The sequence below is a fragment of the Danaus plexippus genome, chromosome 11 (genome assembly GCF_018135715.1).
Source record: "Danaus plexippus chromosome 11, MEX_DaPlex, whole genome shotgun sequence".
NCBI classification, from domain to species: Eukaryota; Metazoa; Arthropoda; class Insecta; order Lepidoptera; family Nymphalidae; genus Danaus; species Danaus plexippus.
In genome coordinates, this window is record NC_083544.1 from 3084967 (window position 1) to 3109346 (window position 24380).

At 31.4% G+C, this 24380-nt stretch overlaps 1 protein-coding gene across 9 annotated transcripts in view; it reads right to left on the minus strand.

The window, feature by feature from the left end:
• Nucleotides 1–24380, minus strand: part of LOC116765674 (polypyrimidine tract-binding protein 2) — a 244960-nt gene that overhangs the window by 31854 nt on the left and 188726 nt on the right. For all 9 annotated transcript variants that reach the window (XM_032655245.2, XM_032655243.2, XM_061521837.1 and 6 more), the window contains one exon: nt 6411–6512. In XM_032655245.2, the coding sequence (XP_032511136.1) occupies nt 6411–6512 (102 nt within the window). The remainder of the gene's footprint in view (nt 1–6410; nt 6513–24380) is intronic.

Below are 24380 nucleotides of genomic sequence, written 5' to 3' on the forward strand. Positions count from 1 at the left end.
GAGAAAAGTAATTTAAACTAAACTAGAGATGTAAATAGCTTTGAAAATCTAATATTTTTACAATGCATTACTAACAGTTAAATTTAAATATTAAATAGAAAATAAAATTGTTATTTTTTTATTGTTTTAAATATATTATAGGTGACTTTTAATGTATATACAAGCATGAGATTGGTACTAGACTTTTAGATAAAATTTTTAGAAACAACATGCTTTTTTGCCTGCCAGATCTGCATCTTTTTCAAGTGACTAGTGTTCGTATACCTTTTTAAGTGGCGAACAAAATGACCGCTCTAATATAGATAAATAAAGTTAGTATTGTTAGCGAGAGGAGTCGGTTGGATAATTGAAAAGTCGATGTAGTATAATTGTTGAGGCTTATCGGTCTCGACCCGATGTGGGCGCTATTGTTCCCAGGAGAGCCTTTTGATTACGGTCGACCCGAAACGAAGCCTCCGATATATTGTAGCTTTATATGACACTTTTCTTTCTATTGAAGTGTAAAAGTTACCTGAACGGCGTACTTTCCACAGTTCCAAAAGGAACATAATTCAGTCTAATATAATATATAATGCATCTTTTATAAATCTCAATGAAATCTCCATCAACAAATAACATAACATATATATTTTGTCATAGGTTTAATTATTGGTAGAATAAAAATTAAAAGCTAAAAAATACTTCTCAGGTGGTTTCACTTATAGAAAGTATATAATAAAATATGTCCGAAGTTCTGAAACATATTGCAAGACCTAGGATTATTTTAACACAATGAAGTCTTTTTTAGGATATAATCGTTCCTGCTTGTTTTACCTTAATAATGATTTGATTTACAAAATTAGAACTTGAATATCATTGAATGGGAATAGAAAACTTTCTGTTGACTTTAGTAATACTTTTTATATAAATATATTTAGATAACGGAATTACTGGAATATAAAAGGTCTTTTGGGTTGAAATACAACTCACTAAAGAAGAAATATCTCGAGTCTTCAAGTTTTTCAAGGATTCTGAGGAAAATTCCTTTATGTTCCTTTTATCGGCGAAGCGTAAATGTCTGACAAATGAGCAGACCGTTAGTTAGTCATTGACTACTTTATCAAAGAGATTCACTACTTGTGTATTATGGATTTGAGAGCAGGTCCTTTTTAGACGCTTTGTTTCTAAGGGATTATATTATTATCAACTAATTGTTAGCTTTAGAAAACAAGTCTAGTAAAGATATGTTAATATTAAATTGAAAATTAAAAAAATATATTATTAATTTCTCTCCATAATACTTAATATTATATATAAATTCAATCTTTACGCTTTACGGTTACAAAATCACCTTTAATCAAAAGATTTAATACAAACTTAATAAACTGCTAAGCAAAAGAAAAATAAACAGACATCTTGTATCCTAACAAAACGAATCTTACAATCGACATCAAAAGAAGCAAATCTCCGTAAGTAAATAAATAAAAAAATATTTTTCCAAACTCAGTTGAAAAAGGAGGAATAAATCGGAGGAGTACGTTCACCTTTCTGTACTTTCTGTTACAAAACAAAACAACTGGTACGTAAAACATAAGGGGCATTACTTTCGTGGGTCAGAAAATCTGCGAGGTACGATTTCCACATCAGACACTTTAAATCATTCGCTCTGTCTCACAATTGTACATAAATATTAAAACTACGTTGTTGGAATTGAAAAAAAGGTACTGTGTCACATTTCTTACAAGGATTCTAGAGAATTGGTCAATTTTCCTGGTGATTGAATGCCCGTGTTTACTGAAATAATATTTCTCACTCTGTAGCCCCTCAATGGATCATGGACCCTTATCAATTTCATTTCTTACAAATTTTTCAATGTTGTATAAATTTTAGGCATAAATAATCTTTACTTTAATGTAAAATAATTGAATTTGTTTTGGATAAAATGAGAAATCAAATGCATATTTAATGAAAGTGGGTTGTCGTATAAAATATAAAGGATAAAATGACCTCATTCGGTTTTCAAATATATTAGGGGAGGCAGATTAAAGATTAGAACACATATTACGGTTGTTGACAAAATGGACTTGGAAAATGGTTGGGGTTGCTTAGGATAAGCCGCCCCGCACACCTTAGGGTTGAAGGTAGTTTTAAATAATACATTTTAAAAAGTTGAAGTAATTTTGAAATAGATCAAATTTAAATTATATCACATATGTTTGGTATAAATACTTAAAATGTAAAATTTATATTACAATTTTAAACGGATTTAGTAAATATTTGGATGATTTAAGCAGATAATATTATAAATAGTCAAGTCCATCAGTTCGCGTACTTACTTATTCCAGAAGTTTTACGAGCGGTTTAACGTAAGTGCATTCGAGGCAAATTGCTGTGCTACTTCAAGTTAAGTTGTTATACCTAGATAGCTTTCAGAATTTTGTAACATGTTACTCGTAAATTTTATATATACAAGAAAAAAAACTTATTTCAATTTTATAGATTCATAAATAATAACCAATTCATTCCTAAATAATTACCAAAATCTACTAATTGTATGAAAAATGGTATTGCTTATCCACGGTTGGATTCGCTTTCATTAAATTTCGTATTTTTTCTTATTTTCAAGTCATAAAGTACATTAACCTACATACTAGATTTTTCAAGGCATAGAGTATATTTTCCTTACCTATTAGGAACGGCATATTTTTAGAGGTTGAATCTCGAGTCCGTATTTGACCATTTATGTCCTTAACTTTTGTAAGTATTTCTCAAATTTTTGTATTTCAAATTTATTATAAGTAATCAACAAACATGCGCTGTTAATTTTATTACCGCATGAAGCAGGTATTGCACAAACATACCGGTTCATTTCATGATTATTAAAATCAGAATATCAAATAACTTCACCCTTAAAACTTTTAATTGGCAGCCTTGAGATTATTTAGTTTGTAAATGTCCACCAACTTTTAAGTTGTAATAAATTCAAGATCCGCGGACAGTTTCAAACTTTTCAGTTTTAGCAACATTTGTATTATTAGTTATTTACCTTTAAGATAAAATTCAGAACAACTATTGGCTTTATATTAATTATAACAAAACATAATATGTGTATTTGAATGGAATAAGAGAAAATAAATAGGTTACATAAAGGTAAAAAAGGCATTTTCTCATAATTAATAATTTGCTCTTGGTTCACATAATGCGAAAAGAAATTCAAAAGGCTCTTTATGCGCTATATTAATTAATAAGAGGAAATATTTCTTTGGGGACAGGACTATAAATGTCTCTTCTAGCTAGTAAAGTGAAAAATGAAATAATTATATCATGAATATCATACTATGCTAAGGAATTATTTATATTAAAAATTTTAAATAGCTAGGAATGCACGTAGCCAAAATACTGGGGATGTAGTCCAGAGCTGAGTAAATATAAACCTTAAGTTATGAAGTTAAGGCACTTAAATATTAAAACTGATCATAAGGAAATGCTTTACGTTCTATTTTTCTAAACATAAATAGTTGAGATCTTTAATTTATATACGGAATTTATTTACGTATTTCATTTCCACATATAAAAAGTAAAATTAATTAAACTCTATGTTTATTAAATATGAAATTTTAACCTTAATATATGTATAATTACTTAAGACTATATAGCTTTTAACTTGTCAAAAAGTAATTATTAATTAATGTGTTTCCATTTATAATTAACGAATACGTGTGAAATAATAAGTTTCCGTACAGGTATATGAAGTATAACATTGTTATAAAAAACTTATTTTATTATCTTAAATTTAATATGAAATATATTTTAATAAAGTAAAGCAACCAAAGTGGGTGAAAGATGCATAAAATTTTATGTGACAAGTCTAAATTGGTTAAGTAGTCATTTGGCAGCATTCTCTGATTTGATTGATCTCCTCCCCACTGAGTTTTCACAGTTTTCACGGCGTAACGTCAAAGAAATAGAATAAAAATACTGGAAATAATTAATTACTTCTTTTAACAGTGAAGAAGTAGGTATTAAGCAAGGTTAGTCTTTTTAAACAGACTATTAATTACTTCATTATTAATCATTTAATATTAAAAGACTTTCGAGTATTTCATCCTATTCATGAATAATATACAATATGTGTAAGCATTGACGGAAGAAGATGTATTTTCCAGTAACACAAAAGAGCAACATGAAAAATACTCTTTAAAACGGGGTATCTGCTGAGGATTCTAAATAAATATTCAGTGTGATAAAGAAGAAAGTGTGGCAATAAAAGCTGTCAAAATTTTGCAATGAAAAACAAAGTGGGCGAAATCGCAACGCCAAAAAAAAAGCAAGTAAATAAGTGACCAGGAGACACGTCTCTATTTAATTATGAATTAGGGCTGGCGTAACGAGATCACAATGAAATTAAGATTACTGAGCAAGGCTTTCCTGAGCGCGATAAGTAAGAGTAACTGGACAAAACTAACCAACAGCATTATTTGTTTTACTAGTATGTGAATTATTTATATAAGAAACGTTGTGTTCTTAAGTATAAATTAAGTATTAAGTTGTGTATCATTTATTAAAAAAAAAACTCTAAACAGTGTTTGTTTTCATGTCCCCAACGTTGCAAATAAATCTTTAACACGGTGTTATTTATACACCTAAATGTTTCACCGGCGAGAAATTTTTCTTCTCCCGTAGGCAGTTTATTTCCCATGTCACCGGTCATTATGTCAGCTGTTATAAAAGAGCCTGACATAAATAGTTCAAGCGGCGAAATATTTTCACAATTTTCCGTTTACAATAACACAACAATGGCCCGAGCGGAATACTTATACATTAGTAATGTCCCCTTGTCATCCTCTCAAGACTTCTTAGCCTAAATGAATAATTATTTTTGTGAATATTGTTTTCTTTATTTTTTTCCATTACCGTGAAATTACTTTTCAGGAAATTTAAGGTTAACAAATTTTATTACTGGAAGCCAAAGTGTCATTTATAAACATTTCAAAATTAACTTCACACAATTATTATATTTTAAAAACTATGCTTTATAAATTTCAATTTAGAATAAAATATACAAATAATTAATAAACGTATAATAAAAGATACAATCATGACACTACTGCACAATAAATTGATAGGTGTATCAGAAATAAGTGCAAAATGTTTTTGTTGAGTAATTTAGTTTTGGATCTAAATTTTTTACACAAAGAATTTATTGATCAAAGTGGGACAAAAACTTGTGTTGTTTTTTCAGTGGCAAACAAAGTGTACATTTACTAGCCGCGTGCGTACAGTTTATGTAAATATACTTCGAAAAAGCTATGCAATGGAAAACCGGAAAAACAAATGTTTATTTTTATTAGGTTATTACGTTTCAGCTAAAATTTAGACGAAATATAAAGTCTGTCTGGATGATCTTTAACTGAACCTTGAAACAAAATTGTCGATTACGTTTATCTTTGTTTTATTTAGTACTTTAATATTTGTAAATTTTACGATATTTTAAAAAACCTTGTCAAATTAATTGTGATTTGACGATTATAGTGGCATGCATGAGACACTTAATCGAGAAATTATAGGCCAAAAATATTTTACACCATTTTGAAAAAGAGATGATGCGCTTAATCTGCTGGTCCAATATTATTACCCATCATATCTAAGAATCACTGCCAGGCAATTGACTTTCAAATGAAAAAACCGGACTATTCGTTTGAGAGCTATAATGCTAAAGATAGACGGTCAGACACACACACACAGATATCTACGTCGAATTTATAACACCACTCTTTTTTTGTTTGAGGTTAAAAACTAGCTAACACTATAACAACTAACTTCATACATGTATTGGTAAAGGGTTAAAAATAAAACATTTCAAGGATTTTTTGTGTTTTCGTTAAAACTTATGTAAATAGATTATTTTTTATTTTACTTTATATTGTAAGGTTCGTCAATACTTGGAATAGATATCACTAAACTGATTATAGAAATGGGGACATACCAATAAAAGAATAAAATCAATAAGGGACGGTTTTCCTAAAATCAATTCAATTTCAATTCAGAGTTAGAAATCCAGTATCTACATTTCGGGTAGAGAATATTAAAAATTCTGCCCTTAAGGCCTTTACGGATGTCCCATTATGGCCTGCTAGCCTTTCACGAGCGCCTTTTACTTTATATCCATACTTTATATTGATTCACGTTGGTTTATGTATTTATTTTCAATAACGGCATGCTTCAGCTGGATTAACTTTTTTATTGCAATATTGTACTAAAAGAAGGTATTACAGACCTACTAGAAATGATTTTTCCGGCTTACATATTCAGAATATCTTTTCGCAGTTGAATAACGTCAAGTCTCAATGGAAGTCTTATCCTATAAATATATTACATACACGTACACTAGTCACCTAACATAATATTGAATTATATACTGTATGGTATACCTTTTTAGCGGCGGAATCTTGGTTATTATTGTCAGCATGGTGTGGAGCGGCGGGCGCCATGACGGTGACGCCACTCTGCGAAAGAAGCTCGTCTGAGCCTCTCTGTAACAAAAAAAAAAAGTTTTATATGCTGTCTTCCATATTTAAAAATAATTAAATCATCAAGGCACCTGATACTATACTTTAATTGGTAATTGTATAATTTTCATATATTTTCATAGCCTGCATTTGCGTGTCTTTGTATATGTCGAGTCATAATATAGGGTATTGCTTGTATACACAGCTAACTTAGATTATGAAGAAAACTAAACAAAAATTAACATCACGCGAATGCTGTCAACCACCCCATCATCGGATCAATCTCAATTTAAGACGAGGAAATGACAGGGCTCAGCAGTTAAACGCACCGGGCCGGAGCATAAATCACCCCACGTAATAAAGCAAATGTACAAATAAATGTTGGTAGACGAGTCACGAACTGCGGATTTAAAATGAGAATAAAATTGTCATCGTCCAAGTGATGTCGGTTTCAGGTTATGAAATTGTCAATGCTAGGATTTATGTCTGATTGCAATTTGAAACTAGCAGGTTTATACAAAGATAATAAAAAACCTTTATTGGTAAGGTTAAATAAAGAAACAAATAGAAGTACTGTCACTGAATAACCCGATCGTTGCCGAAGAAGACCCAAAATTCCATAGTGGCCGTTTCAGTCACATTTAGCGTTAACAATGCCCCGTCAGCATGTTGCTGTTCGTTCAGCTAATCTGTATGCGGCTGGATATCACTCGCTCGCACCTGCCGACACTGGGACATCAGTCACATGAGACACTTAATAAAGCCCACACGTCATTCCTAATGCTTTTTCACAATACGAAACAGACAAAATTGCTCACAGAGCACATTTTGTTTATTTATAGTTTTTTCGCGTACCACGTGTTGCTGAGATCGCTAAGTAGTCGTTCTATTGGTAGTAAAATCACATTTTTATTTGATTGTAACTCTCTTAGTATGAAAGTGACTTTTTTGTGTATGAATATATCATGTATAAATATTTGCGATTTCTGCCCTTTTAACTGAATTTATGATGTCAACATTCGAATCACAACGAACAGCGTCTTTATTAAACAGATTAATATATTTCTTTTGTAGGAGATTTGAAGAACTGTTTCTTTTAGACAAAGGTAAAACTCAACTTTGTATCTTATTACTTGCAGTAATTTTATAGAGACAGTAAAATAGAATAAACTTAATATTTCTTCACTGAAAATAGGAAATGTAATCGGAACAGTTTCGACTTAAAATGTGTTTTTTTAGCTGATGGAAAATGAAAAAAATATAAACAGATTATTCATATCACAATATGTAGAAATAACAAAACTGGCCAAGTAAAGTATCTATAATTCATAGGTAATAAAATTCAAAAATCTTCAAAGTAATCATACTTTTAAATATTTTAATAACAATTATGTGCACGCCGGATAGTACATTCTTTTAAGGCATATATTTTTTACAGCTTAAGAGACATCGCGGACAAAGGAAACATAAATAACAACAATATATGTATGTATAATGTATAAGATTAAAATAGAAAAAATGTATTACATGCCGGCAATAATGGTTTTACTTGCCAAAGAAAATTCGGTATATTCACTCGATGAAAACATACTGAAACGTTACTCCAATATGTCTTTTGAATAAATGTGATACAAGAACCCTTGGTATCAGAATATTATGAGAAATAAAATATATATAAAAGGTGAGGTGAGGTTTACTCAGAGCGGGCGACTTGGCTCGGGTTTCTTTTCTGACGGGAAATATACAACTGTTTATTGGTTTTTTATTACAAAATAGCTGTGATAATGGTCAGTTGAAATTACATTTTTGCCATTATAAACATAAATAAGGTTTATTGCTTTAGTCTGCATCGTTTGACAGTCTTAGCTAACTGTAGAGTAGAATTCTGTAATACAACTATGTTTTACTAGTTTGAAACTAATAAAAACTCAGTCTCAATTTTCGTAGCTGTAATAATGAACGAGAGAGTTAAGGGTTAGTCGCAAGAACTTTAACAGGCTTTATTTCTTATTGTTATTTAAAAAGTAATAATTTTAATTGGTCTATTAATTCTTCATATTATGAATAATATCTCCATATACTGATTAATTTATATATGAGTGTTTCGAAATGTAATGATAATTATTAAAATTCTTTCTCATACTCTTTCAGACCATTATTACGTAATAATTAAAACTAAGTTATTTAGAATCTTTATACGAAATATGCTATATTTTTTTTTTAATATAAAGAAAGACAGTTATATAAGTACTTTATCTAACAAGAGTATCAGAGTCCATTGTAAAGAATCAATACGTATAATCTATTAGTGATATTAAAATGTTCCGCGAAAATACTCAAAGATGGGTCGCAAAGATTTTATTGTATTTCAGTAGGGGAACCTTATTTTACAGATTGCTTGAGTCAATATTATTTTAGGTATAATTTCAACGCTTTTTGGTCCGCAATCCGCAAACTAACTTTTAATCAATACTTAATAACTTGGGGTGATCTAATTAGGATTTTAAATCCAATGACTTCTTAGAAGACAATTAAGGCTTATTAGAAGAATTATTGTTGAACTATTTATTTGCAATTATCATTCTGATTTAGTTTTGAACAAAAGCTTTTTTTGGTAGTTTTTTTTGTCTATAAAGGACGAAAGGTAGCAATTGATAACGATAATAAAATAACAATAAAAACATTGCTCTCGACGCCATTTTTATGAAGGCTGTAAACACTACCGATAACCAACTATCGATGTCACATGAAATATTTATGCGGCACTAAATCTATTCAAAGCGTTAATCGATTCCGTTTCCGAATTATCATACTCTTAAAGTTTACCTACACTAGTGTTATTAAAAATGAATTATTCTTTATTTTTTTTAACAGAAATACACCTGATACAGTACGCTGTATCTTATTTTATTAATGAGGGTTAGCGATATATTCAAAGGTTTTGACCTTGTAATAATAACACGCAAAATAATGCTTAAATACCAATGGAATACGTATTTTAGAACAAAACATTAAATCCCAATATTGTTACCCCGAGTTCCGAGACCATCAGTTAATTAAACGGCTTTTATTTAAACTTCTTTTGTTTCTTAGTGTTTCCTTGATAGGTAATCACTTATAACCCATTTTATGCGAGAATATTATTAAATACCGCCTTAGACATAAACATTTCTTAAGTAGAAAAATATCTAATAATATTGCAGATATTCAGGAAGACATCGTACTTTGTTGCCTCGGGGAACGCAGCTATAGAACCTCTATGATAAAAGTGAAAAATCACTTTGCCTTTATGACGTCATTGTTCTTGCAGAAGAATAAACGTATAATAAAAGGAATACAATATGGTGCCGTTTGGTTCATAAGCATAGTCGTTAAAGGCTAATAATATATACTTTTATCTTTCTTTCACGACTTTTCTCTATGATTTAACGTGACGTATATAAATTATGATTTAATTTAATAACCACCGTTGAAAACACACTTAAAAGTTTTTATATGATACAATATACATTTGATTAAGACGCGTTGTGTTATGTTTGAATTAAATATCATGAATTTGTTATTGTTACTTAATAAACAGGATTAATGGTATAAATTAAAAATATTGCACCCTACTTTTATTATTTATATTAAGAATTATATATTTTTTTTTATATCACAGCCAAAATATGTTATATTAATGTGGTAAACCATAATTATTGTATTAAATACAGATTAAAGACGAATATGCAAATGGAACAATGACAAAACCAAGTATAACGCAATTCACATATAAGTGACGTCATAACTGAGCTTGCAATCAAATTAGATGAGGTACATTAAGGCTGCTATAGGTCCTATCACGTCATGCACCGCACATTCATCTCCCACTTCTAATATCATCCCGGAGTAAGATGTCGAAACTAACGATCTTGATAATATTTGTTGGCTCAGCGCTGCCAGCTTCGCCGGTAATTAATTGCACCAATTTGTTCTACGCTTATAACGGGTATTTGTCAAGCGGCCACCGGCACCCGATGATTTCAACTCAAACTTCATAATCGATACTTCAGATCGATTAACGAAAACTCTTTGCTCCAGCCGAATGCCAGAGAGCCGATCATTAATAACTCTAGTAGAAAACATTTTCTGCTACATGTTTTGTTGTTTCTGTAGAAACATCTTGTATAGCATTGAATGATAGGCTACTACAAATCGCCTAGAGACCTTACGTAAAAGTTAACAATTCTCATCTAAAGACGCAAACTTCTTAGCCCCAGAACAATATAAGGAGACATTAGTCGCTGTCACAACTCTACTTTATAGGGAAAGTAGGAACAGTGAGTTGTGTGAACTAAGTTGCCAGGGCTGGGTGGGTTACTTTAGTAATGAATAGAGACATCAGACGTTTACCGCTTGAACGCAAGTCGCATGCCATTTCAACTTGTATTGCTTTGAGATACCTAAACTAACTTGACTCTTCCGATATCGCGATACTAGAAACTAATTGTTATTTGTTCCTAAGCAATTAACTTCAATGATATTTTGCATTTACCCTAAGATAAGGTTGAAAAATATAACAATAATACATTGCACAACTATTATTTACTATAATGGTTAAAACTTCCGGATTATGGAAAAGTTATGTTATAAAAGCATAAGGTTAATAGAGAATCCGAGGTCTATGTTTAGAGGCGGCATTCACTTATACGAGAAAAATTAATAAATATGACAGTGAAGTAAATATCCCTAATTTGCATTTTATTAACATAAGTAGCTTTGTGAAAATATTTAAATATAATTTAAAGATACAAATACTTTGTTCAACGTGATACTACTGTGAATAGAAACTCAAGCGTAAACAATAATAGAACCATAGCCCGGTATTTATTTCCTATAGCTAAGGCAATGTAAGTATCTAATAACACTTTGTCGATTAATCTGAAAGCGCTTTGTTTGAGGGAGATTGAGTTAGCTCAGTGCATCCAATAAAGCTTAATGTCACTATAAGAAACGGGTAATGATCGCTATTTATTGTTAAACATCAGACCAGCCGTAGCTACGGAAACAAAAGTCTAAATTTTTTGTAACAAATACAAATGCGTATTGTGGTTTCATATTAATAAATAAAACGTTTTGTATAATTACTGCTATTATGCCCCTTTTATTATGTTTAATCCAACGTGAAACATTACACGATCTCATTTAATATTCCTTTATGATTGACTACGGGCTCTAGTAAGGTAAGTACTTAGTTACTTATACTTCTCGTCTCCAAGTTATGTAGGGAATCGGCTCAGTAAATTTTAAGAAGCTTTAACAATCGAACTATTACTGCTTCTTATTGTATAACGGAATACGTAATTATTAATGTTACAAAGTAAGACTAGATATGACTTACATGAGACTTAGTCTTCTGAACCTAATGAGAAAATGTGAAACTTTCAAAAGCCGTTTGTCTTGTGAATTATATTCAATTCTAACGAAACTTCCTATACAACTTACTTTAATGTTACTACTCTATTTTTATTTAAATATTCAGCATAATATTAAGACAATTTTAATAAAATGAAGCTTTGTTACCCGACCATATTATATGAAGTTATGAATAATAAAAGAAAACACATTATTAAAACTGAAGCCATTGTTCAAAATAGGGGAGTCTGATTGAACCCACGTACAGTATCACTGTCAATCTGGCAAGGAAACAATCGATATCTTAAAGCGGTGCGAAAAAAAAACAAATAGATTCTTTAAAGCAATGTAGGAAGGTAACAATTCAACCCTCAATGGGACGAATGGAATCCAAAGCGATCGTAATTTCGTTGGGCAATATTGCGCATTTTCATATTTTCTTTCTGCCTACCGAATGTTATGCTCAGTTCGGTACACGTCAAGATTCCGCTTGTTGTTTCAAGGCCCTTGTCTCCGATTCAGTATATCGACATGTGAAGCATCAGTTAAGCAAAATATAAGATCACTTCAATTTATCAGCCTTCAAAATGTACATCATAATAAATATAAAAATTATTTAATCTAGTCCAACAATGTAATGTTAAGAGCAGGTCGAGTATTATTCAGATATATTCACGGATTTGTTATATAGCATCCTAAAATTGTATGCTTCAGTAGTTACAGATAAAACACGGAATACTTGTAGCATGTTTGTGATATGTGCCACTCCCGATCGTAAAACATAAAGGAATACAAAATGTTAGTCTCATTGTACTTTGCAGCTTCAAAGTCTAACCGGTCACCGTTTTATGCACCTGATTAAATTATTATTATTGTGTCTATTTTTATGTTGAATATTCATATTTACGATGTTTAAATGTATAAAGTTAATCATAAAAATGTTGATCTGGATTTCTTAACTACAAATGATGACAATTAAAGTCAATATTTGTATTTGAGTACTACGTTTGAAGGATGAATTTTTATTAAGCAACATTCTGCATGTACTAGTAATATGTCTTGATATTTGTAATATTTTAAATAAGTAAACAATGCGCTACAAATTCGTGTATGGGAAATTTGATAATAATTTAATTTTATTTATACTTTCAGTTTACGAAATCGATAAAAACACTTAAATAATCAGGTTATTCAAAATACAAAATGGATTCGACATCAAATATTCACTTTATGAATAGGCACCTTAACTGGTACGTCTTTCTACAAAGGAAACAATGTGCTATACGCGAATGTATAAAACATAGTATTTGAGATGCAAATTTCGTTTTTATTTCAGATCTTTGTTAATGTTTAAGAAATCATCCATTCCGAAAGTTTAGGATTATTTAAAGAACTTATTAATAGTACTACTGAAATGTAATCCTACCAACACTATTAAATAATAAAATATATCTATATTATAGTATTGCTGAAATTTGATGCAAAAAAAGTTATGAATTTTGCAACATAATAATGTAATATGAATAATATACCAAACATCGACCAATGCAAAAATTATATCTACGTTTTATTCAACCATTTATCGCAGTGGAAACAAAAATGGGCTCCGGAAATAAAAATAAATATCTGTAGAATTTTATGTTTGTCCATGTCTGCTTTATGAAGGAAACACCGTAATGAAAGCTGCATGTCTTGGGTGAAATGCTAAGATATCTAAACCACCAATCAACAATCAATTATATTTAACAAATCATCATCAGTTCTTGTTTCTGTTAATGTAGTAAGGAGTGATGACTTCTTCGATCATTACTGACTCCATTGATGGCCGTTATAACCATTAATTCATCTTAGCTTGGCCCTAATAAATCTACTACCAGCGTTCTCATTGTTTATTTTTATTTTTAATCCTATCCTGTTCTTATAATCTTCTTTTTGTCATTGACTATATATTCAAAATTCAGTGTAAGATTAAGCGTGATTATGTAAGAAACAGTCTAATAAAATTTTTATTTGTAAAGTATTTTAGGAAAAATATCAATCTAGTAGTGGACACAAAATCCTAATATGAATTTAAATATAGCTAATTACACTTTCAAAACATGCTATTAGTATAATTAAATAGTGAAAAGTGAAAAACTTTCTTAAGCTGCACAAAAGCATTTGACCGGATTACATTAAGTGTTCGGGCCTTGTTTCAAAATAGCTGGAGTCAAAACATCGTGACGTGTTAATGGAGTTATCTTTAGTGGGCAAGTTGTTCGTAAGGGCTATGTGGTTAATGCTGGGCCGGTTTTACCGAATACAAAAACAGAGCTTCATATATCTATCCTTACATTGAAGTAGACTGACTAACATCATTATTAATGATGTGAAATATTATTACTACAAATAACACTATAATAAGGTTATTATTTTCTGAAGGAAAATATCGGTTGTTATATATATTACATAAACTATATTATTTCTAAGACTAGGCTGTAATAAATGTTTAACTGCAAAGAGTGCAGAGCATAGAAAGTGATAATATCTAGAGTGCGATCGAGTACTATAAATCCGAATGGAAAGGTAAGAGGCCTTCGTCCCAATATTTTGCCACTTCGTATGTTACCTGGACGGGAAAGTGGCCGCGGGCGGGGGTCTAAGTAAATATGTCCCCGTTCCCCGGTGGTCCCCGAAGGTCCCCCACATTTTATCTGGGAGCGATAGGCTCTCGGGTTGGGAAATGAATTTAAAACGTGTTTGCGGGTAATCTGTTATCGGTCCCTTGTCTCTTACTTGAATATAGACGTTCAGCCTTACATTCAGTCATTTTAGCTGTTTACACTTCAAAATTATATGAGTGTCCTGTTATTTATAAATAAAATTAATATTTTAAGATATATCCGTAAACAAAGAATTAATATTTCATAGAATAATATACCTTGCGTTCTCCCACTTCCCTAAGGGAAAATCTTAACAAAATGACGTTATAAATATTCTATGACAATACAAAATTGCAGCAATAAAACACGGAGCATAGAAGGTTAAGTTAGATAGAAGCAGACTCTAATACGAATAATACTGGGTTAATTATTTCGTCACAAGAACCCTCGTAACACAGCGCTTCAGTCGAGCTCGGAGGGTCATAAAAGCTACATAATACGCGGCGACGTAAAAGTCTTATTATTTTAGTATCTGCGAAACGGTCGTGGAAAACATCTCGTAAAATAAAACCTGTCCCGGTATAAGATGCAAGTCCCTCTCACCGGCAGCGTTCAGCCAATGTACGCTCTCTAAATCCAGGTGGATTCATCTCGGACACCGGTTAGGATCAAATGCATGAACCGGGTGGATTTCTATAGAAAATGCAGACTTTATGGCAGCCCGGGGATAAGTTTTCATTTTAAATTGAAGAGAAACTCAGAAATGTTGCCTTGTCTCCTGCCGGGGCAGCGTGCAGATGAATAAAAATTCACGTCAGACGAGTGCGAGGAAATATTTACACAAACCGAGAAACTTACAACTGTTTGAATAAATAAATGGGATACGGGAGCTGGATATTTTGAGTATTATTGATTCATATATCCAAACTCTGTTGTGACGTTTAGGCTTATAGGAAAGTCTATGAGAAAGTTTAAAAACGGTAGATGTTTTGTAGACAAAAATATTTGAGGTTCTTGGTGTGAACGCGACCAAGTTCCGGAAGCACCCATTTACATAGTAGATGTCGGCGCAATGGTGCGTGGTGACTTCAAATAGGAATTATAATACCAAATTGAATACAAAACTTTCCTTTCAGTGCCGAGTAATGGAGGAGTCTATGCACCGGAACAATCGAAAAGACAAACAGAATAAGGGAGAAGATGAGACACTGTCTCTGTTGAAATAATAAGTACCTGACGCGTTTTTGGACGATCTTGACGCGCTTTTGTAACGTTAAATTTATACGCTTCGATCTTTCCAATTCAAATAGGCTTTTTTTTCCCGTTGAGTCAAAAGTTATAGGAATATTTGAAAGCTTTAAGTGAGGCGACGAAGTGGATTTTCCTTCCCACCGGCTATATCACTCTGATTGAAATGCAAATGGAATCGTGTTCATTCTAAACTTATTTATTTTATTTAACATCGCTGTTAATTTTCAAAATTAAACAGTTATAATATCAATATAAACATTAACTTCCATCCATCTACTTCTTTACGTACCGAGATCCTATAGATAGAAAATTTCACAGCTACGTTTACTCTATTCATAAATTGTTAATAATTTAATATTTACTCTCCAGTCACAGATAGAAGATCTTAAGATTAGAATTTACTTTACAGTCTGAGTTAGTTTATTAATTAATATACATAATATTTTAAGGTGAATAAAATTTTACTATGAATACCGTCATACTAAAATTTGACACATATAAGACACATGTTCGTTCATAATTCTGTCAAATATAACATTTAGTATTTACAAGCGGGTGGTATATTAAACAAGTTGCTTTGCGTAGAGCCATAATCCATGTCTTACTGCTTATGGAACTTTAAATACGACGAAACAAGCTGCGACAAAAACATTTGCCTATGCCGTTAGTGAATTGTTCTCCCGCTCGTGACTGGGTAATTTCCATACATTTCAAGTTCTATCGCCTGCGGGACGTTCGTTCTTTTGTTGATAAATGTTTGACGGGAACTCCGGGGACGCCATTAAAAGTTTTTTTCGTGAATAATTTCAGTTTACATACGCAAATATTTACTCTTGAGTATACCTGCGCTCACCTATTTGGTGATTTATTTTCATAGAATCGCTTGTTCAAAGAGCACCGAATTTCTTCTGAATGGGGCGTTGAAAAGGTAATTGGAAAACTTTGCCCTTTTTCGCTTACAACTAAAGTTAACCAATAGTATGACAAATTACGTACTACATTACAATAATGAGGTAGATTCTTTCACGAATAATTTTAATATTTGTAAATATGTGGTTCGAGAAAATTAATTTTGCAATATAACGTAGAATACAACGATAAAGATAATTAATTACATCTACCTAATCAAAGATCTCACATGTACTCATTACTTAGAAGCGCTTCTCGCAAGTTATCTTTGGCTTAAAGAGCGCTAAGTTAGATGCTATAATTTAGGAGTTCGATCAGATTGCGAGACAAGTGGGATGTCACGAGGTTAGAGGTAAGTCGCAATCAAGAGTGCGTACTAACGCGTCCCAATAATTAGGTTTATTTGAAAGTCACGAGAAAACCATTCCACTAACTTGGTTATCATATTTTAAAAACTCCGAATTCTTATTTTTTTTAATTGAATGTTGTTCTTTTTCACAGTATAATAGTCATTGTTTGTGTTTTCAGAATAAAAGAAATTGCCATTTTATAACAATATTTTGCTGCTCAAAAATACACTATAAGGTCAAACATGACAAAAAAACTGAAAGTCTTTTTCATTACATTAACATTGGCCAAGGGAACAAGATAATATTCTAAATATTAGATTTATGAGACAAGCAGAAAGCCCCAGATACAGAACATAATCCATTCGTTTAATAAACCATTTATTATTTTAAGATTATTAATACAAATGGCTGAAATTACAAAAGTGCCGTTTATGCATAATTTTATTTATGCAAGCTTAGATCTTATTTGTATTATTGAAGAAGAAAAATAAGATTTCTAAAGTTTTAGTAATACTATTGCAGATAACATGTTTCACAAGAACAGTACAAAATTTTAAAATAGCTTGGATTGAATTTTTATTAATTGTTAATTATTAGTTTTTTTCTTCTGATCACAATAAAAATGAGGCAATTTAAATATAAACATAAAAGATATTGTTCATATTATAAACAGACTTCAAAAGTTTTCTCCGTGATATTTCTAAGAAAATTTATATCTCTGTATCAAGTCTCTGTATAAAAAAAATGACTATCTAGCTTTTAATGGAGCCTAAATTTTCCATTGCATTTAAAATATACTTAGAGTTTTATTGGATTAAAGTTATTATTATTATTTTTGTTAACAAATTTCATATTCTATCGTTGTAAATATTGAAGGCAAGAAAGAATATACCTATTAATAATTTTAAGGATCAGCCAAGGCAACCGACGTGATTATTTTGCTTTAATGAAATTAATAAGGTAAATTTCAACGTTGTAATACAATCTTCATTGCATTAAAGCCGAACCGCTCATTCGCCTCTCAAGTCTCTTATGAGAGCATTTTTTTTTGTTATTGAATTTCAATATGGTGAATGTGATTTTTAAAAACATTTAATGAAATTACGACGTAACTCTTTTCGATGACACTTTTTTGATTGTATTGTTCGAAAAAATCCAAGATTAAAATAAAATAATGGAAATAGTAGTAAAAAGTATATATAAACACTAATAATGTCCAAAATAAGAGATGTAAAGTGAAAGACAACTAAGACTTACATACGGCTCGTATGTTAGTAAACACAAGGAGCAACAAGTTACATTTCATACGGACAATTATGAAGCATGCTGTCTAGGTCTTAAAGTCTTTAATTGCAGTAACAGTTTTAGCCGAAACATGTCTTATCGTAGAATAGAGGAATAAAACGTAGTATAGAAAAAGCTTACTTACATTAAGTAAATTGTTGGTAAGGCTAGTAAAAATGATGCTTTTATGTTTTTTCATTAGTTAATTTGTCAATAAGTTAGGGATATATTTCCATTATATACGTACAAGTAAATAAAATAAAATATGATTTGATTTCAATGCAATTAAATTCTTTATAAATCTTCCATTTTTGTGTATTTAATAATATGTTATAGTCTAACAAAACCTTATCAATAAGTGTATAGATACGTCATAGATAAGTAACTATTTTCATAGTGTACTAGTTATTAACTATTAAGCTACATATGTTCCTAAGCGTATCTGAAGGTATTTGTAACTGTTGCAGAAGTTAACTGATTTTTATTAAATGTTTAAATTGCCACAATGGTAAATCAAATTTTGCTTAATAAAAATAATGACGGCTTTGGGAGGCAATAATGTGTGGTAAAATATTTCCTTCTACACCTTCAATGAATGAGGTATCAAATGAGTTTAGAAGGTAATAACAAAAATGTATTTAATGTTGTACTTAAATGTTTAAAAGTAGTTTAAGCTTCATGCATATTACAATATTGTGTTCTTATAAATCGTTAAGTTATGGACTTGACAGGTTCTAAGAAGTAATAATCTGTAGAAGTATATTTTACCTTTTGCTTATTATGAAATTATTATTGATTACTTTAATATTAACATTTAGTTATGTTCAAATAAATATATTAGAGTATATAGTGAAATGTTTTTAATATAAATTTTATATCGAGTTAATAATAATAGAAGTATATATTTTAATTTATGCTAAAGTGGAAAAAATTTGAATAAAGCAAAAGGGTAATCGTGTGTGCAATATGAAGAAAAGATTTACGTGAACGCTTTCTTGAGTTGGTGTGTGTTGCGGTACGCAAACCGAGTGGGTTAAATGGACCGTGGCCAGAACGATGCTGCATGCCGCTGAGATTTCTCTACTATAAAAGTTCTACCACAATATTTATTTATCTTAAAACATTAGCAAGAAGGGTTACTTTCATTAGACTAATTACTAGCAACATTTCGTCGAAGTCTCAACTTTGACCAGAAGACTCCGTCACTAGAGAAAATTTACTGAAACCAACTACCAAAGAGTTTCATACTGTAACTGGGACACTTCGTTAATATTACTAATTAAGCTTTTAATGTAATTGAAAGAGCGAAGACACGTCTCAGTTTGGCCCTGCCCTCAGACGGTACTAACGTTTGCCATCAAAAATACTTTTAGATAAATTAGTTAACTGGAGTTCGGTATGCATACAAATTAACTAAAGACATTCCATATTTTACCTCACGAAAGACCACTTCGATTTCCACACATATTTAATAGCGGAGAGAATGGATGTTTCCGTCTCGTTGAAAATTAAGTCATTTCCTTTATGGAACGCCGCGTTTGATCTTTATTACTAATAGAGTCACGTCACAAAAAGAATATCCGATATACAATTACAAATGGAAAGGCCTTCGACTGTCCTAAATCAGAGGTGGTGCGATATTATCGTCAGTCGCGAGGAGGCAAATAATTGGAGAAAAGGGGCACCTGTGCTCAATAATGCGACGCCCCGTCTGGTCGAAAGGGCGAGGAATCAATTAGGCCGTTGCCGAAATGCGTAACGACTCTAGTTACGACCGATGCGAGTAGGAACGCAGGTGCTTTTTCCCTATTCAAACTCTTGTTATCGCGCATTTGACATCCGATGGCCCAGATTAGAACATTATGCAGTCATTACTCATTCAACTAAAATAATAAAATGTCTTAGTATCGAGAATTATTATTTTATTTATATAAAAAACAAAGTGATATAGGTTGAAAGCAGTCGTATGTGAGTTATTTAGAGGCAGTCGTACAAGTCGGCCGCAATTAATGAAGTGGCCCGAATCGTTTGTCAATGCAGGGTCTGGTGGTTTGCCGACCCTTTACAGGCTTACACCGATCTGTTTCAGAGAATGTGTCAGTTACAGCCGGTCAGAACGTATTTCTTAATTTTCATTTATTGATAACAGTGAATTATTGGGATATATAACGTATGCGAACATCGCGTGGTTTGTATCGATACGTTCTACTTAATACTTTATTCGGTTTCATTTCGGGCTGGACCAATTTCCTTTTCTGGTTATATATAGCCCCTTGAAAGGAAAAAAATATATGATATTGTTAAGTTAAAATTGTATAATCATATAATATGTATCTTTTCATTGTAAAAAATAACCGTTATCAGCCGTAGATTTCTCTTGCATCTTATCACATTACCTCAAACACTATTCTTATTAAAATGATAATTGTTTGATAATTATTTTCATTTTGCCACTTATTCGTCCTCGTTGAAAATGTGGATGTTTAATTTATTTTAATATAATATTAGTTTTTTAAATACTGTTAATGTAGAAGTCTACATTCACGATGAATTGATAACATTCGTATTATCTCAAAGTGACTTAATAATATCTAAAAATGTTAAGCATAGATTCGGCGTTCCTAATTATATAAGTAAATATGGCAATAAGTTATTCAAACATCAAACCGTTAGAATTCGTGAATATACCGACTTCTAATTGTATTTAGGATTTTGAAAATATGAATTGGCCACATTGTTTATTACGATGTTTGAATACCCCTGTCCATTTGCATCACGAAAACGTAATTTAATTTGCGACCTTTTATTATTTTTTTATTTGAATTTCATCACAATTTTGATTTGTGCCATTTGTAACATTAATTTTTTCATTCTATTTTATGTTCTCACATATGAAACGGTACAATCTTTACCATTATGTTCATTAAGTTGAAGTTTTACGGAATTTAAAATTTTTATGAACAATGTCTATTTCAAACATTCATTCATGAAAATTTCGCAATCCAACGAATGTCGACTCCGCGGGTGGAACTTCAATAAAACTGCGTATTTCGTAAAGAGCAGTCACCCATCAGTGGGTAATGAGGTGATTTATTGTTATCTTCTCTATGGTAGAAAATCATAAGGCTGGAAAACGATCTCACATGGGCCGTCTGAATTAATCGCCCCGGATGAATTCTGTTGAATGTATTAGACTAGCATTGTGAATATGCATTAGGGTTGATGACGCGACTCAGTCCCTCATTACTTGAATGCGTCAAAGACGTCTTCGATCCGGTGGTGTAGTGTCCCGAACACAAGATACTCAATTATGCTAATGGACTTGCTTTCAATAAGCGAACTCGACTGTTACCGTGTTTAAGATGGTTGCTCACAGCATCTTATAACAATTAGAGCAAAAATACATATGAAAAATTTATTTGGAAACTCTAGTCTATACTTTCTATATAATATATTTTCATACAAAAAATAAATAACAAATCTTGGGGTTGCTAAACTAGCAATGTATTTTTAATGTTTATATATAAATCAATATCTCCACTGGCTATCATTTATTCCTTCCAAAATCAATAGCACCGCAATAAAACAAATATATTTTATTTGTCGGTATGTATGTGTATAGGCAGGCATGGGACGATGATTGATAGTGTTCTGGGCACACACACTGCTTATTGAACGAAGCAATTGGGAGCCGATTGAAAATATACGACAATGTATTTTTTACATATAAACACAGCTATTTTGAAAACCTCTCCTGTTTTCTAGGAAAATATCGCGTTTATTTCTGTATTATTTTGCAATGGAAGAGAAAAGCTAAGATGAAAAATGATATCGGCCGGCCTATAAACAGTGACGAGGCGAAATAAAAACCGAGAGAAATCGGGCAACGTGGATAATATGTGATTATCACTAGAGTCAAAGAGGGCTCTTGCACCTGGGCGATTCAAGATTGAGGGCGAAACGCCGACTCACTGGGACGGTGTGCTCTTAAATTACGCGTAAAGCTGAGCACAAAGGCTATGCGTATTCAAATTCCATTAATCTCCCGCCCGGGGGTAGGTGGGGTAAAATGAACCGGCAGACAAAAACAATGCCGCCGGCAAATAACCGGTTCAGCATTGTTCCGGCAATTAGAAAGCTTTCCCATGTACCGGTCGTGTATAAAAACAGTGTAACATCAGCACGAATCGCTGCCTATTGCTCGTTACTGTTGATGTTTATTACGGTTATTAGGACTAAGCTGCATGGTCGATATCAATGTTTTCACTGGAAGATTATTTGAATTTGAATGTAATTAAATAAAACGCTGATAGACTTTTATTATGGCTGTTAGGTGCTTTAATGCAGTTTATATTTTGTATCAATATCTTGTGTACTTATCAAACATGTTCCTTCTAACTTTCGGAATAGGGAAAGTAAACTGATTTTATAACATTATTTTTTTTTATAAATTACCTAATATGTAGGCGAAAGTTAGTATAAATTAAAATTTCAAAACACCTTCAGAAATGTGGATGATTAAAGTACCAACTGATTTACATTACTTTTCAATTAGTAAAAGATCAAATACAGATCAACGGTTTTATCAATATTCTTCTTTCTTTTTTTGTGATATTAGTAATAATGACGTATTTAAAAATGCAACACATGATAGATCCATTACAAAATGAAGCTCAGGTACGTGTTTTATACTCAGTCAATTTTTAAAATGTGCACCCTGATTAAATCTTTTCATTTACACCTTAAAAATAAATTTGCTGAAGAATTTCATGTAGTATATTTCTTTGCCAACATTATACTTTTAGGGAAATATGCACACGTCCCAATTTACATCAGAAAAACAAGAAACAAATGTGGTACCCAAAACAGGATATACATTTTCACTGTTAACCGACAAAATTACCGGACACATGATTAATTTGTGAGTATTCGACCGCTGTTATTAGCGTATCGTGATGACAATCTGCGGCGTGTTCGAATCACGGGATGTGTGGAATATAAAAGTGACTGGTCAGATAGACTCGATTCAGTTTAATCACATCCATTAATCGATCATGGTGACACTGAAGAATATCTGATGGTGTTAATCCCTGATCACGCGGTTTTTTTTGGTAACCTACTAATAAGCAGTGCAATTCAATAACATTGACCAAAACCTTTATTTTAATTCAGATTCCTTAGTTCAAAATTGTCAAATTACAATTTAATCTATATTTAAATATAATAAGCCTGCAACATTTCTCCGTAAGAAAAAAACAAATGTGGTTTTAAAGACGGAATGCGGTCGTCTAATAAACATATCACAGGAATGCTAATAGATTAAATTACATTTTGAACTTAATGACGTATCAATATAAACTAGCTGTTAAATACTTAGTTATAGTAAATGAGATACCAATTAACACGTTGAATGACTAATTGGCTGTTCTTAAAGCTTTCTTGTCTTCTTGTAAGTTGACAGTTTCCCTAATTGGCTTTCACTAGCATTATATGTCATAATGAAGTACGTTGTATGACTTTCATTATGTAGTATTCGGAGGGTGTTCGGAGAAAGTCTTCATTGTGTACCTGAATTTTTTTTTTCATTTTTATGACTTTTGCCACACTAACATAACAGTCTTCTACCACACCGATATAATATACGCCCTATTTTAATTATTTTAAATGTTTATTTATGCATGACTCAGATCCATGAAGACTATTAAATAGTTTCGATAACCTGATTAATTATATTTACTAAATGGATATAATCACTTAATAGAAAAACAGCACATACTGCTTGAATTTCTTATTATTGCAATGGCTACATTGACTTTGTTGATTATAAAACAACAATTAATAAATAATCGTATCATGTATAAGCAAAGCAACAAACGTAACATTCGACAAATAATACATACGGATATGTAAACAAACAATTGTGGGTGTGTGTCAGCACCAGCTGCGGAGGCTGCATCGTTTAGCGGTTAGCCGTACTGGATGTCAACATTGAGGACTGTTACGCTTGTGAACGAATTGATACAATCCGAAGAACTAATAACTGTAACTTTTACATACAATTA